We start from the raw sequence: 14,871 nt of genomic DNA, 5'->3' as shown, positions 1-14,871 counted from the left end.
AGGCACACAGCTTGTTATTACTCCACAGGTACTTAAGAGAAGCATAGTTTAGATTTTGTCCAGTCCCTGTATAAAAGAGATATGCATGCACTGTTAAGAATGTCAGATGTGTTGGACTGCCCCAACATTGAAACACATAGCAATTTAAATACCACTATTTTGTTTTATTTCTTTTATAGTGCTACTCATCCCAATCCAGGGTGTCGGAGCGCTTTACCTCACACGTATATATTTTACATTGAAAATAAATGATATTCTGTAACTCAATGTACAGGATGTGTTGCATATGACAGTTGCGAGGTGTAGGAGTTATATATCCTTCATAGATCACTGTGCTAGATTAGAAGGATTACAGTTTATAAACTACGAGTAACAAAAGAGTCTCTGTGTTAAAAACAGTAACGCTCTTACCCATCTACATCAAATTTAAATGTGTCATCTGCGTGTCACATGATGTGCTTTACAGGGGACAAATTAACCTTCCATGCTACTCAGAGTCAAAACAGGGATTAGACAAAACACATAACTCTCCAGCAAGTGCATTACCGTTAGAATTATATTACCATTATTATTATTCCCTGAGATTTCAGAGCACACAAGGATCTCTGCAGCAGGTGCCTTAACCCAATATGATAATTTAGAATACCGACTTTGTAACTAATCAAGCAGAACAGCTTAAATGCCAAGTTTCTCCTTGTTGCCAATTTCTTTAATGTAGACATTTAAAAAATAAATATATAAATTGAGGCCCAGATTTTGAGCTAGAGTTGTGTCACTTTTTTGGCACAACCCTGATGCAAAATCTCATTTGTTAAACATAGTAATGCGCTCAAATGTACTCATGACAGACCTGCTAAACATATGAGTAAGGTCTTCGGGTCTGATGTGTCATTTCTTGTGATGTCACTTCCTGTGAGGTAATGGGTTGTGATGCCACTTCCTGTCATGCCTCGTGTATTGTGTGTAATTTGTCACGCTGTGATGTCACTTGCATACTGCCTAACTTGGTTAGTCCCCCCCACTTCTTTTTTAGGACTTGTGCCCTGTGTTGTGGTGGGCTGCTAAGAAGCTACTGCACACCTCCTGCCATAAACTCCATGAGTATACTGCAATATATTGGTTTGTGAACTACATTCTTGCAAGAACCTGCTGAGCATACATTATGTACTTTGAAGAATTCAATGGTTTTTTTATATTTCATATGACGTGATTGTAGGGCCAGGTCCCTTCTGCAAGAAGCAGTGAGTTTCAAGTGACACTTCAGCAATATTTAGCACAGGTAGCCTGGGAGGTTTCCTCTTTTTTTTTATCTTAAGTCTTCTAGGGATGGTATTACTGAGTGAGAAGTAAGGGAGGCTACGGGGGTTGTCCGAGTGAAATAATCACTTTTTTATTAATGTCTGATTATTATTATTAACAACACTTATGGAGCACACAGCTACTCCAAGGAGTGTCTCGGCGCATTTCCTACTGAACGGTTAGGCAGGAACAGGCACAGTTTATTTAAAGAGCCATGTTTTCAGCTTCTTTCTAAATAGGCTCAAATCACTCACAGCTCGAAAGTGAATCGGCAGCTGAATCCAGGCCACCGCACCCAACCGGGTCAGTGATCTGCTGCCAGCTCTCTGTCTGAGGATCCTAGTTGTATGTTATGTTATGTTATTTCAACTTATTAAGGGCACGAATATGCTGAGGTGTCTTGGCACTGAAGTTAAATGTAAGCCCAAATGGATCTTGACCTAACTCTGGAACAACCAGGTTTTCAGACTCTTCCTAAAGGATGATAGTAAACTTGCCGACCTAATGTGCATTGGGAGCGTGTTCCAAAGATTAGCCATTCAATAGCTAAGTTTTCGGCCGCCACAACTGAAAGTACGAATCCTAGGGACCGAAATGAACCTGGCATCTTTAGATCGCAGCTTTCTGCAAGGATGGTACCAGTTGAAAATATTTTTTTTAGAATGTGGGTCCTACATTATTTACAGCTTTATAAGACAGACATAAGGTCTTAAACTTGACGCGGCTCGCTACCGGATGCCAATGAAGCTTCCGAATTTCTTTAGAGACCAATTCATTTTTAGGCAGCTTCAGTAGGATTCTTGCAATTTGTATCATCTGCAACTTTTTTAGATGTTGATTTTCCATTTTATTTATTTCTTTATTTATTGAGTTTTATATAGCGCTGGCTAGACCCGGAGGTATCAGAGCTCTTTACATGAGGAACATGGTTACAAAGTTACATCAGTTTCTGGAGCTTAGTTACAGGAATTACACGAGTACAAAAGCATAACACAAACATGAGGAAAAAATAGGCAAGGGCATAGAAGAGAATAGGGGAGAGAGGGAAGGAATAGGGGAGAATAATGGGGGAAGAGGAAGGGGAGGGTATAGGAGGCACAACGGGGAGACAAAGAAAAACAGTGTCCGACGTCCGGCTGGGTAGGTGACGGCCGAGGGGTGAACCAGAGCCAAACTCCTCTAAAGCTGCCTGGGACAGCTCCACTGGTCATGTTCTGATACAAACCGTTGTAGTAATCCAACTTCGATAATACAAGTGCAGTCACAACAGTTCTCCTAGATTCTGTTGGAATGTAAGGGAGGATTTTCTTTAGTTTCTTGATTAAATAAAAAGAAGTAGAAACAATAGTATTTGTTTGATGTGAATAGGATAGCTTGTTATCAAGGACAACTCCTAAGTTTTTAGGTTTCGCCTGGCGATCCGCTGCATAGCAGCGTTCGCGCAGGCGAAAACTTTTGTTTACAGTATGGGGCCTTTGTCCCGCCTCTCTGTTCCATTGGCTAGCTCCATAAATGGAGGCTAGCCATTGGAACAGAGATGAGTCACTCATTCCCCGAGCAGATTTGTGGGCGTTCCGGCGATTTTTACTCATCCCGCCCATTTTCGTGCGTCATTGCGGCAGTGGGCGGATGTTATTTTTTTTTTCACCAAGTTTTGTTTTTGCCATTCCTCCGAAGATGGCGCACGAAGAACAAGCTGGCCGAGGGCTCCCGGCGGCCCTGGCCTTCCTGGAGGATGAGAAGTCGGTGAAGCTCCGCATCTCCACAGCAGAGCAGCCCCCCTGGGTAAGTCGGTGCCTCCTCCGCCCAGCCCGCCCTACCTGTTGCTGTTTCGGACTCCTACCTATTTCAGAGACAGAGGTGCCAGGCTGCCTACCTGGGGTTGCTGCCGGCCGGTACCGGTGCGCTCCGGCGGGGGTTGCTCCGATGGCCGTGTGTGCTGAGTCCGGGCTCCACGCCCCTGATCCCGCGGCTTGAGATTCTTTTCCCCTTTCGTCCCTGTCCCTGCTCTGTTTCCCTTTTCTCGTGTGCTTTATCACTACCCTCTCTCTTAATTTCTTTGCACCCTTTCACTTTTGTCCTGCTCTCGCCGTGTGTCTTTTCTCCCCCTTTAATAATGTGGGTCTTTTTCGTTTTAGCCTTCTCTTCCTGTCTTTCCTGGCCTCTCCCAAGTCTCACTCGTTATGTTCTGCTTCTCTTCCTGTCTTTCCTGGCCTCTCCCAAGTCTCACTCGTTATGTTCTGCTTCTTTTTCCCCGCCCTCTCTTTCACTGGCCCTCTTTCACACTTAATGACACGCATCTCTCCCTCTCTCTTATTCCAGATTCCCTCTCATGGCCATTATTTCACAGAAAAGTTTGTGCCGCATATCTTCTTAACTGCTCACCCTTTGTTACCAGTCTAGCACAAAGCCGCCTGGAGAAGAATCAACACCGCTGTGTAATGCACAATAATTCCAAAGTAAAATACCGTGGCATCGGTCAGCACCTCGCCCCACAACACCCGCTGCAACAGGTTGTAACACCAAAACTTGTAGCTTGCACTTCTGTTTTGTTGCTGTTTAGCAGCAGCCCTGCTACTGTGAATTCATGGATTGTTTCTTTCTCGTGTATTTTGATGCGGCGGCAGTAAACGAACCAGGCTCAGAGCTTCTGAAAACTTTGCGCCCTTCTGTCCTAACGCCGCCTGATAGGATCCGAAAATATGAAAAAGCAAACCGGTAACGTGATTAAAGGACGTAGTATATGATATGGTACTACCACTTTATTTATATTGATGGGAATACATTTATACGGTTATGATTGTGTTTGTGCTAATTTTTTTATTGAACATGCATACAAGTAAATATTTATGGCAGAGTAATGACAATACATGTGATTTTACCTTGGACACAGTGCAGCTGTTGTTGTTCTGAATATGGTATTGGTATTTGCGTCCCAGTTTTTGCTTCTCAAAATCTGGCCACCATACTTATCTGTGTTCCAAGTTTATACCACTGTGTTCACCCTCATTCTTTCTCTATTCACGTCTCCTCTTTTTATTCTTCCCTGACCCTTTCTTTCTTCCCTCGCTTCAATCTTCATCCTGCCATTTCCTCTCTTCCTTTCCTCTTCCATTACTTCCCAGGAATCTTTGCGCTGTCTACCCTTCAGAGGACGTTTATGAGTGCCTGTGAGCCATAAAGCACATTTCTTGTGCTTCATGCAAAACGGTCAACCACCAACCAGCCCTTTGATAAAGCTCTTGTTGAGCGTAGGTGCTTGTATTGCCCACATTTGGATAATTACTTTACATATATATATATATATGGCTCTGGGTGTGTGTGTGTGTGTGGGGCTCTGGGTGTGTGTGTGTGTGGCTCTGGGTGCGTGTGTGTGTGTGTGTGTGTGTGTGTGTGGCTCTGGGTGTGTGTGTGTGTGTGTGGCTCTGGGTGTGTGTGTGTGTGTGTGTGTGCGTGGCTCTGGGTGTGTATGTGTGTGGTAGTAATTGCTGTCTGCTGAGCTCGTCCGTAGGGTACAATAGGTCTCACATTTGCGAGAGATTAAGCTAATGGCAATGTAAATGACAATGCCATTTATTTATCTGTTTTCAAAACCAACACATAAATACACATTTTGTCATTTACAATGCCAATAGCTCTAACTTTTCCAAAGGCGAAACCATTGCATTGTAAATGCTTGTTGACTTTTGCTACCGGTTTTGGAATTACCCCAACTCTGCGGGCCACCATGAGGCGTCCTATGTAGATTGGAGGTTGCAAAAAATCACTATCCCGGTTTTGTCAGAGTTAAGCTTCAGACAGCGATTTCTCATCCAACTGTTAATTTTCCAATACGCAGTTTTGAAACCAGGATGCAGAGGGGGGTTGATCTTTGTGGGCAGCCATCACAATCTCTGTGTTGTCAGCATAAGATGTTAAACTAAAGCCAAATTGCTGAATTAAATGGGCTGGTTCCGACACATAGATGTTAAAAAATGATGGATTTATAGACTAGCCCTGTGGGACCCCACAAGGCAAAACATAGGGAGCAAATTTAAAATGGTCTACGGCAACTGTTTATGTCTTCTGTCCGTCAGAAACTAGGTTGGTGGGTGAGGGCTTCATGAAAACACCTACTAGGTGCCTGCTGATAATACAGTCCAGAGTCCTACTACGGTCACACACGGCTAGTCCCTGTTGATAACACATATAGACCCCTGGGGATTCAGACTAGCTTTCTAGTCCTCTCTCTCTCCCTTGATACGCTCACATCGGTTACAAATAACACATCCAAATTATAATGAGAAATAAGCTCTGCCGTTTCATATTTGTGTTTAGCTAGAGGCCTGATATTAATAAGACCACAACGAAGGTCTACCAAAGCTAAAATTCCTAACAAGTTTTCATTCGACCTTATGTTTGAGGTTTGACATGCCCTTACCATCTGCTCTTCCGGGAGTTGAAACCCACAAACACAGCCCTGGCGCTGTTGTGGAAATTCACTACCAAAACTAAAACTGCAGCAATCGGAGCTAGATTGCTGCAGGTCAGAAGCAAGGTCTAATAGTTCCCTACCTGAATACCTCATGAGGTCTTTTCCAGCCGAACCAGGGTTCCTGCCACTGGGCGCAGTCAGAACTTGTTTGAGGACCGCAGTTGCCTAGACAGAGTGTAAAAATGGAATCTAGATCTCAAGTAGGCAGGCCCTTTGCCGTATATGGCGGAATGTACCAGCACCAGGGTCTTGAACTTTGCTCTTTCTTTCACAAGCAACCATTGGAGATCCCGGAGATGCAGCTTGACATTAGCCCTCTTGGGGAGGTTAAGTAGAAACCAGGCCGCAGCATTCTGGATCACCTGGAGTTTATTGAGGAGATATCCAGGCAAGCTGGCATATAAATCACTGCCATAGTCAATGTGTGACGTAACCAAGGCTTGGATGAGAGTTTTCCTAGCATGCACAGGTAATAGCGGTAGACATTTCCTAAGAGCTTTCAGAATCCCAAAGTATGTTACCAACAGCCTTTTAAATTGAGGCCCAAAGGACAACTTGTCATCAACCATATCCCTAAGTTTTTTACCAGTCCACCCTGAGGCACCGGCTTGGGAGAATTGCCTGGTCAAAATGAGAGCCCGAACTGTGGAGGGAAATTCCCAAAGAGAAGAATCTGTGTCTTGTCCTCATTACATTTCATGTAGGCCTTATCTAACCAGTGCAAAACTGCGGTGAGGAAGGCTTTCAAATGAGCGCAATTTGCTTCACTCCCCTTTTTCCAGGAAAAGAGCAGCTGTGTGTCATCTGCATACGAGATGACTTTGGCCCTGAATTTGTCTGATATCTGAATTAACAGGGACATATAAATATTAAACAGCAAGGGGCTCAATATTGAGCCCTGGGGAATTCAATTGGTTGGATTCTATCTTCCAGATAGGATTTAAACCAATTCCAAGCTAAGCCGTCCACCCCGATCACCCGCAGATGGTTTAATATCGGGGCATGAGGCACCGCATCGAACGCCGCCGACAGATCCATTAAATTTAGTGCCGCCCTTCCCCCATTATTCAGTGTGCCACTGCTGGCTTCAGATACCTCAGTCAATGCCGTTTCAGTACTGTGTAGAGACCTAAAGCCCGATTGAGCCAGGTGGAGGAGCCCATTTTGCTCAATGAATCTTGATAGTTGCTTGTTCATCTGCTTCCCTAGGATTTTAGCAAAGGCTAGGAGTAGAGAAATGGGTCTATAATTAGCAGATGTAGAGGGATCTGCTGAAGATCTTTTAAGCAAGGGGATAATCATAGCCTGTTTCCAGCCACTGGGCACCTAGGCTGAAGCTAAAGGTAAATTAAACAGTCTACTAGCCACTGGATTAATAACCTCTGCTACCGCCGCTAGCAGCTTGGGGGAGCACGGATTGATAGGGGAGCCTGTACTTAGTGATTTTAGTGCTGGTAGAGTCTCTTCCAAGGAAATTGCTTCAAAAGCATCTGCTTTGGGCAAGAAAGCTAAATTCCTCGCAGGATAAAAGTCAACCTCAAGTTCCTCCTGCTTACCACTACCCCCAACGTTAGCCTTAATGGTTTGGACTTTACCAGCGAAGAAACCTGCCAATTCTTCACACCACTCCTGAGAGGTCATTTTAGAATGAAATGTGGAGAAGTGTGGCTCAGTGGTTAGAGCGGCAGACCCTGATTCAGAGGTCTGGCCCGGGGCCAGGGTTCAATTTCCGCCTCAGCGGGTCTTGGGCTCAATTTCCTCGGACCTGATCATTCTCGCCTCGGTGCCTATTCTAATCATGGGTCCCACTCTGCAACTCTGGGCAATAGGTTGCTTAATCTACACAACGCCCCCAACAGCACTGGGATGCCTGGCTTCACCATGGGGGGTACCCAGGAGTGGACATTTCACAGGGGAAAGGCCAGTAAGGGTTCCACAGCGGTATGCGTTACAGCGGCAGGACACCCCAGTTGAGGTATTAGTGCGCTGTACAAATTACATTTACCAGGCTTTTGGGGTTAGAAGCTCTCGACAATTGAAAAGATCTCTTTAGAATTGTTATCAAAGCGACCAATACGCTCCTCATAGTGAAGGCCTTTAGCTCTCAAAATGGAAGCATAGTATTTCTTTTGCTCTTTTAAAAATATCTTTGTCCTCTAGACTGTAGTTCTTCTTCCATTTGCGTTGTAACTTCTTACACCGTTGTCTTTCCAGTTTCAAGGGGCCGGAAAACCAGGGCTTAGAAGGGGTATTTCTTCAAGCTCTGAAGTGGAGGGGGGCAAGTTGTTCGACAACTTTATTAATCCACCTAAAACTGGACGACGCCTCCTCGATTTCCCTCCTACTACCCTCCCCGACATATCAGGGGTGAACATAGCCAGGTCCTTCTTAAATTCAAGGGGTTAAATCTTTTTTTTCCCCCAAAGCATTTTATTAATTTTTATAAGCAGATACATTAGCATTTCTGTTACAAGTTTAGCGAAACATAGTTTGTAGAGCAGTGATTACAGGTACTTTGAAAAATATGTTTAGCTAACCCCCTCTAACTTGACTTCCTGGAAAATTAGGCAAAGGATGATAGAAAGAAACAGGAAAGAAAGGGTGAAAAGAGGATACATGAGAGGGTCTGTAGCAATGAGCCTATTGGACTTCTAGCCATGTGACACAGCAGTCACCCCACTGGTTAGCTCATGGCAAGATTGGTAGCCATGTCAGCTCCCCCCCTCCCGACGCCTCCCAGGCCATGGTAGTAGCGTTCCAACTCGCTCGCCTCACCGCCCACGATGGGGGTGGGGGCGATTAGTCAGAATGGTTTCATAGGGGTTCGCCGGTGGTCACCCAGTTGACCCAGGTTTTGTATGAGGTCCTGGTTGTGTCCTTCCAATTGGTCAGGACCATTTTTACTGCTGCGGTCAGAAGCAGCTCTAGAAGGTCTTTGTCATGCTCTGATGTTAGTCCTGTGGTCATAAATGCGGTGGCGAGGGAGGAAAATTCAGCTATTAGTGTGCAGCCCCGGGCTTTACTTATGAAACCAAAGATTTTCTCCCAGAACTTCTTGAGTGCTGGGCAATAGTAGATAAGATGTGCTAGGTCCCCCTTTTCATGCCTACAGTTCCAGCAGAGATCATCTTCCCTGAGGCCTAGTGAGAACAAACGAGCAGGATCCAGAGCGCTTTATGGAGCAGCCAGAATTTTGTTTGTGATAGTACCGGGGAGATTTTATTACGCGAGGCAGAGGTCCATAATATATCCAGTTCTGGCATCCCCCCTCTGCGTATTATCCCTAGTAGCCTGCGCCGGCTTACTCGGCGTCTGCCAAGCAAACTTAATCAGACAGTGATCTGACCATATCACCAGAAGAGGATCATCCATTAGTAATGCCTCATAGGAGCATACTAGTTCTAAAATGTGACGTCCTTGGTGAGTGGTTTTCATAACAAATTGTTTAAGGTGTAATTGATTCATGATGTCCAGAAACTCGAAAGCCTCCCCTTCTTCTGGTTTATCTAAGTGAATATTAAAATCACCTAGGATTATAAAATGTGAATATCTCAAGGCCAGGTGAGTGATTGCATTGTCCACGGCTTTTAGGAACGTGCTGGCTGGGCCAAAAGGTCTATAAATCAGAATTCCCCCAAGTGCATACTGGGGAGAGATATTGATACAGAAGCATAACGCTTTAGCTTCCGTCAGTTCCGCCAGCTCATGCCACTGACAGCACCATTGCTCCCTTTACACAATTGCTACACCCCCACCTCGCTGCACTTTCCGATCCCCCCCTTATAATTTTAAAGCCTTTAAGGAAACCATCTCCATAACCAGATTGGAGGTCTCAGACAGCTAAGTTTTAGTGATGGAGAGCAGATCAAGTAGCTCCTCATCTAACCAGTCAGGGATGTCATGTGCATGTCTCTAGAGGGAGCATTAATCAGGGCTGCTTAAACATGTACTTGCTCTGTTTGGTTTTAACCTGCACTACCGGCTGCCCCTGCAGCAGTGAATCCTGTGACAACCTAAGATTACATTCACTTCAATTCGGGTATTCAGCCAACTCCCAGTAACCCTTTACACAATTAATAGCTGGGACGAGCTGAATGAGCTCCGTTCTACTACATTTTTACCTAGGCATCTCACCTTCTTTAGCCAAACGGGCAGCATGGCTGGCAGCCTCCAGGACGCTGACGGTGGCAGACTGGCTTACCTTAGGTGCCCTTTGGCACGCCAGTGGTGCTTCCGCCCAGCGAGTTTCTCTATAAGCATCTGCGACAACTAGAGCACACATTAACTAAAAATTATGTCTCTAGTCATAAATACAGGAAGACTATCACCACCCCAGGAGAAGCTTCCCACTAGCCTGAACACCCCGAGCCAGTTTAGTTCAAATTCAAGATGCAAAAATACATTCAGTAAAGTGCCAGGTAAGAGTGCACAAATTAAAAGACTTGTCGCAATTTTCAGCAGATTAAAAAACAATTAATAACAGTATCAGGACGTAAAGTGCATTGTGCCTAACATACCATGGGCGGTAGTGTCCGTGTAGCGAGTGTCTTTCTAAGGCTCTGCCCCGCGACGACTAGAGCACGCACCAAACGAAAAAGGGTGTCTCTAGTCATCAATACAGGAAAACTTTCACCACTCCATGAGGAGCTTGACCACAACCCCGAGCACAAGCCAATTACAGTTCAAATTCCAGATGCAAAGCAACATTCAGTAAAGTGCAAGGTAAGAGTGCACAAATTAAAACATGAAGCCCAAGGGGATGAGGCATGAACGCTGTGGTATAGTCTGGAGATTATGGAGCTCAATAAAGTGGTGGAGTGGGAGGTAGTTACAAAGAGCATGATGGTGTTAGGGGACAGAGCAAATTTGATGCAGGGTCATATTGGCATTCCGAGTTAGTGATGGGAAGGGGGTGAGGTAGTTCTACTTGAAGACGTGGAGCCTATTACAGGGAGGGTATGGTGATATTTCTATTGATGGAGGAGTTTGGAATCATTATGGAGCTTGAAACAGTGATGTATCCTGAGAAAATGGCTGTGATGGGACATGTGAGTGATGACAGGGTATGAAGGGGGTGATTATGAGGGTTGACATTTTTTGGGTGAAATTAGGGGAAAATTTACGACTGAAAAAGTGACAGAGTTGGATTATTTATTTAGAGTTCAAGGAAGAGTGATGAGGCTCAGCGGATAAAGGGCTAGAAAGAGGGAGGGGTGGGCCAGCTGAAAATGAATGGCCCATTTCAATATGTTTTATAAAGTTTTTTTTACACAAGAACACATTGGCAATTCTGTTACAGGGTTTGCATCGATTCGTCCACTCTCAAGCCACATATTGGCCCGCCAACTACAACGGGTTCCCCACTTCAGTAGCAGGCGTGGACTGTGCAAATGGCAATACCAAACCATAATGCTGTAGAGGTGGCCCTGCTAAAAGGGACGAGAGTGCCTGAGGGAGTGATGGAGAAGCCTAGTGTCGTTAGGAAAAAACTGAAAAGGGGTGGGTGTGGCAGTGATGGAGCATTTAGATTATGGTGAACAAATATTAAAAGAGGCTATGAGAAAGTATGAATGGGCTATGAATTCTGACGGAGGTTGATGGAACGAATCTGGGCCAGGTTGGTGGAATTAGGATACTGGAGGGGCGGGAAGGTGCGGGCAGGATGACAGTCACCTGTAGAACCGGGCGATGAACGCTAAAAAGGATACATGTGGATACAGGGAGTTGCTAATAGAGTTGAGGATGGGGTTAACGCAGCCCGAGGGGAAAAATAAGGTTGGGCGGTGAGGAAGTAGTGATGAAGCCTGAAAGGATGTCAGTCGGGAATCTATGCTGGATGGGGTAGACGTCTGTGGGATAATGGTGCTTGTGGCCTGTCATGGGCGAATTTTGGAAGGATGGGACAGTGGGTTTAAGACGTCTGATGGTCACGGAGCTGATAACGGGTGGAAGAACAGAGTTGCAGAAAGGGATGGTTTTGGTTGGTGACTCAGCCCACTTCTGTCTCATTTACCTGGCCCCGATGAGTGCGCACTCGGCCTCGCTCCATCCTGGCAGCACTCTCCTTGTCACCCGGATCAGCACCGCGAAGAGGCCGGGGAAGAGCAGAGAGCCAGCGATCAATACCAGCAACATCTCTCGGAGCACTGAGGTCCTGGGGAGGGAGCAGAAGTGCGGGCTTGATAGCAGAGGCGGATAATAGGGAGGTGCATGCGGGGCATGGCCACGCCCACTCCCCCGCCCTCTCCTACATAGGCACAAACGAAGGACTCATCTCCGGCCTGAATGGCCGCTCTCATAGCATAGACGTCGCTTATAACGGAAGAATGAGTACCTCGGGGATGGACGGGAAAACTCAGTGGTACAGAGACTCACACAATTTGCTGTGTTATTGATATGTTCATTTACCTGGCGCAATAAGGTGACCTATGGAACTAAAATAAAGCAGCACGAACAATATGTCCAATAGCGGTTATTTATTTCCACCTTTAAATGAATTCGCTGTGGTAAATTTGTAAGTTTCTGAAGAATGCTGGAAGCCGCCCGAGCTTCACGCTTCTGCAAGAATTCGGGGCCCCTGTTCCATGCAGAATAATGGACGGTGAAAGGGGCGTCTGAGTAATGTGAAAAGGGGCGTTGCTCTCCGCCCCTCTTCTCTCCTCCGGAGCCTCCCTCCATCTCTCACTGTGGAATTTATAATTCTCGGTAGTGAGGACCGTGCGAAAACCAAGGTACGTGTCTCAAAGGCAGGAGCCGCGACCGCACCTCTTGCCTCGCCGGTGTCTCCGAGAAACCGTTACATAGCGGCGATATCGGAAGCCCTCTCCAGCAACACAGGGGAGAGGATGCGGTCTCACGGCTAGAGGGCCCACCTTGGAACTGGGAAACCAAGTTTCGAACTTTGGGGTCGACTCCACACCCTATGATTCTGGGCAAATCATTTAATCTCCCCTTGCCTACCAAAACAAGCATTGGCTTAGCCAATAGGTCTCATCTTTGGGACCTTATAAATGTTTAGCCATGCAACACTTGATGTTGTTTCAGCAATTTATTTATTTATGCGTTTATATAGCGCGGACTTTACCCAAAGGTGTCAGAGCGCTTCAGAATAGGAACAGAACTGATACATGAGAACATTACAAGTGAACAAATTACAAAAGCAAACGTTACATTACATGAGGCAAAAGTGACAATCGTGAGCAAACAAATACAAGAGGTAGCAAACGGTGCATTACAGGAAGAAAAAGTGACATGTGTGCAGGTTACAAAAGCGTACAAAGTACAAGTAGAGGTAAAATACTCCAATACATGACAGACACTCAACCACAAGAACAAACGTTACGTAGGCAATGGTGGTACTTGTGCAAGTATCGAAAGCAAACAAAATGTAAGAGGTAGCAAACAGTGTGTTACAAGAGAAAAGTGACGTGTGCATGTTACAAAAGAGTACCAAACACAAGTAGAAGGATAATACTGCAATACATGGCAGTCTCTTAAACCACAAGAACACACTGGGAAAGCTCTTCCATAGTCCTGGAGAATAGACATTTTCTATAATAAAAGGTTTTCCCTTAGATAATAGAGAGGGCATGAATTAAATTTGGAAGTGTCTTTGAAGGAGGAGAACTTTGAGGTCAGTTTTGAAGGCCTGGGAGGAGGAGGTGGTCCGGAGCTGAGGTGGAAGTGAGTTCCAGATTCTCACTGCGTTGCCTGAAATGGATTGATCCATCGATCTTTCCTTCTTGAAAGTGGGAGGTTCAAGCAGTAGATTTTCCGCATTTCCTGATGGTCTAGAGCCTCCAGAGAGTTTCAGTTTATTCGCCAGGTAGCGAGGAGAGGAGGAGTGCAAGGCTTTGTGGGTGATGCAGGCAGTCTTGTAGATAGATCTTGCCTCGATGGGAAGCCAGCGGAGGGTGGATAACATGGGTGTGATGTGGTTTCTTCTTTTGGCCGCATAAATGAAACGAGCTGTTGCATGGAGAACAGACTTAAGGGGGGACAGGTGGGATTTGGGGAGGCCAGTAAGTAGAGAATTGCAGTAATCCAGTCTGGAGGGAGCCAGCGATTGGACCAGGGTTTTAAGGTCATGCTCCGGGAAGAAGCGACGAATCCCCCAAAGAAGGCGCAGTTGGTATCGAGCAGACTTTGCAATTGAATTAATGTGGGAGAGTAGATTGAGTTTTGTGTCGAGTATGACACCAAGGGATTTTGCGCTGTCGACAATGATGGGTTTATTGTTCAGTAGATTACTCTGGTCCATCCATTGTTGAACCGGGGGAGAAGAAAGTGAGGAGGAGAGTAGTTCAGTTATGGAGGGATTCAGAATCCGTTGATGTGTTGACATCTGGTTTTGAATGGCGTCCAGAGTAGAGCTTAGGACGGAGAGATCGTGAGTGGAGGCAACCTTGCGGTAGATTTGAGTGTCGTCTGCGTAGAGATGATAGTGGACCTCGGATTTACTTAGGACATTTCCCAGTGGTTCGAAATAGAGATTGAACAATGTGGGTGCAAGTATAGAGCCTTGAGGAACACCTTGACCCACCGCCAAAGGAGCTGAAAGACTGTCCGCTATTTGGATCATTTGGGATCTATCAGAGAGGAAGGAAGCAAACCATTTAAGCACAGAGCCTTCCATGCCCATTCTCTGTTGAAGAGTGTTGAGGAGGGTGTTGTGATTGACAGTGTCAAAGGCTGCAGAAAGGTCAAGGAGAATTAGAAGACAAGACCCCCCCGAATCGAGTATCCGTAGCACGTCATCAATCATTTGTAGCAGGGCTGTTTCAGTGCTGCAGTTTTGGATGAAGCCGGTCTGAAAATTGTCAAGAAGATCATTGTCCTTGATATGACGAGAGAGTTGTTTCGCAACACATCTTTCTGTGATCTTCGCAAGAAAGGGTAGGTTAGTGATGGGGCGGAAGTTGTTGAGGTCATTTGCATCAGCAGTGGGTTTTTTAAGCAGAGGGGTGACCTGCCCAGTTTTGAAGGGAATAGGAAGGGAGCCTTGACAGAGGGAGAGGTTGACCAGAGTGGTCCAATAGGGAAGAGAATGGGTATAGAAGTCAATGGCAATGGCACTAGGGATGGGGTCAAGAGAATGG

General features: G+C 45.7%; 1 protein-coding gene across 1 annotated transcript in view; it reads right to left on the bottom strand.

Annotated features, from left to right (window-relative positions):
- TLCD3A (TLC domain containing 3A) overlaps positions 1 to 11,965 on the bottom strand; it is a 230,831-nt gene extending 218,866 nt beyond the window's left edge. The window contains exon 1 of the mRNA XM_078679875.1: positions 11,787 to 11,965. Within this exon, the coding sequence (XP_078536001.1) occupies positions 11,787 to 11,908 (122 nt within the window). The 5' untranslated portion in view covers positions 11,909 to 11,965. The remainder of the gene's footprint in view (positions 1 to 11,786) is intronic.
- Between the last annotated feature and the right edge of the window lie 2,906 nt (positions 11,966 to 14,871).

Source organism: Lissotriton helveticus, chromosome 3_1 (assembly GCF_964261635.1).
Source record: "Lissotriton helveticus chromosome 3_1, aLisHel1.1, whole genome shotgun sequence".
In the NCBI taxonomy this organism is placed as follows: domain Eukaryota; kingdom Metazoa; phylum Chordata; class Amphibia; order Caudata; family Salamandridae; genus Lissotriton; species Lissotriton helveticus.
The sequence above is the reverse complement of the archived record's forward strand: the minus strand, read 5'-3'. Positions and strand labels throughout refer to the sequence as shown.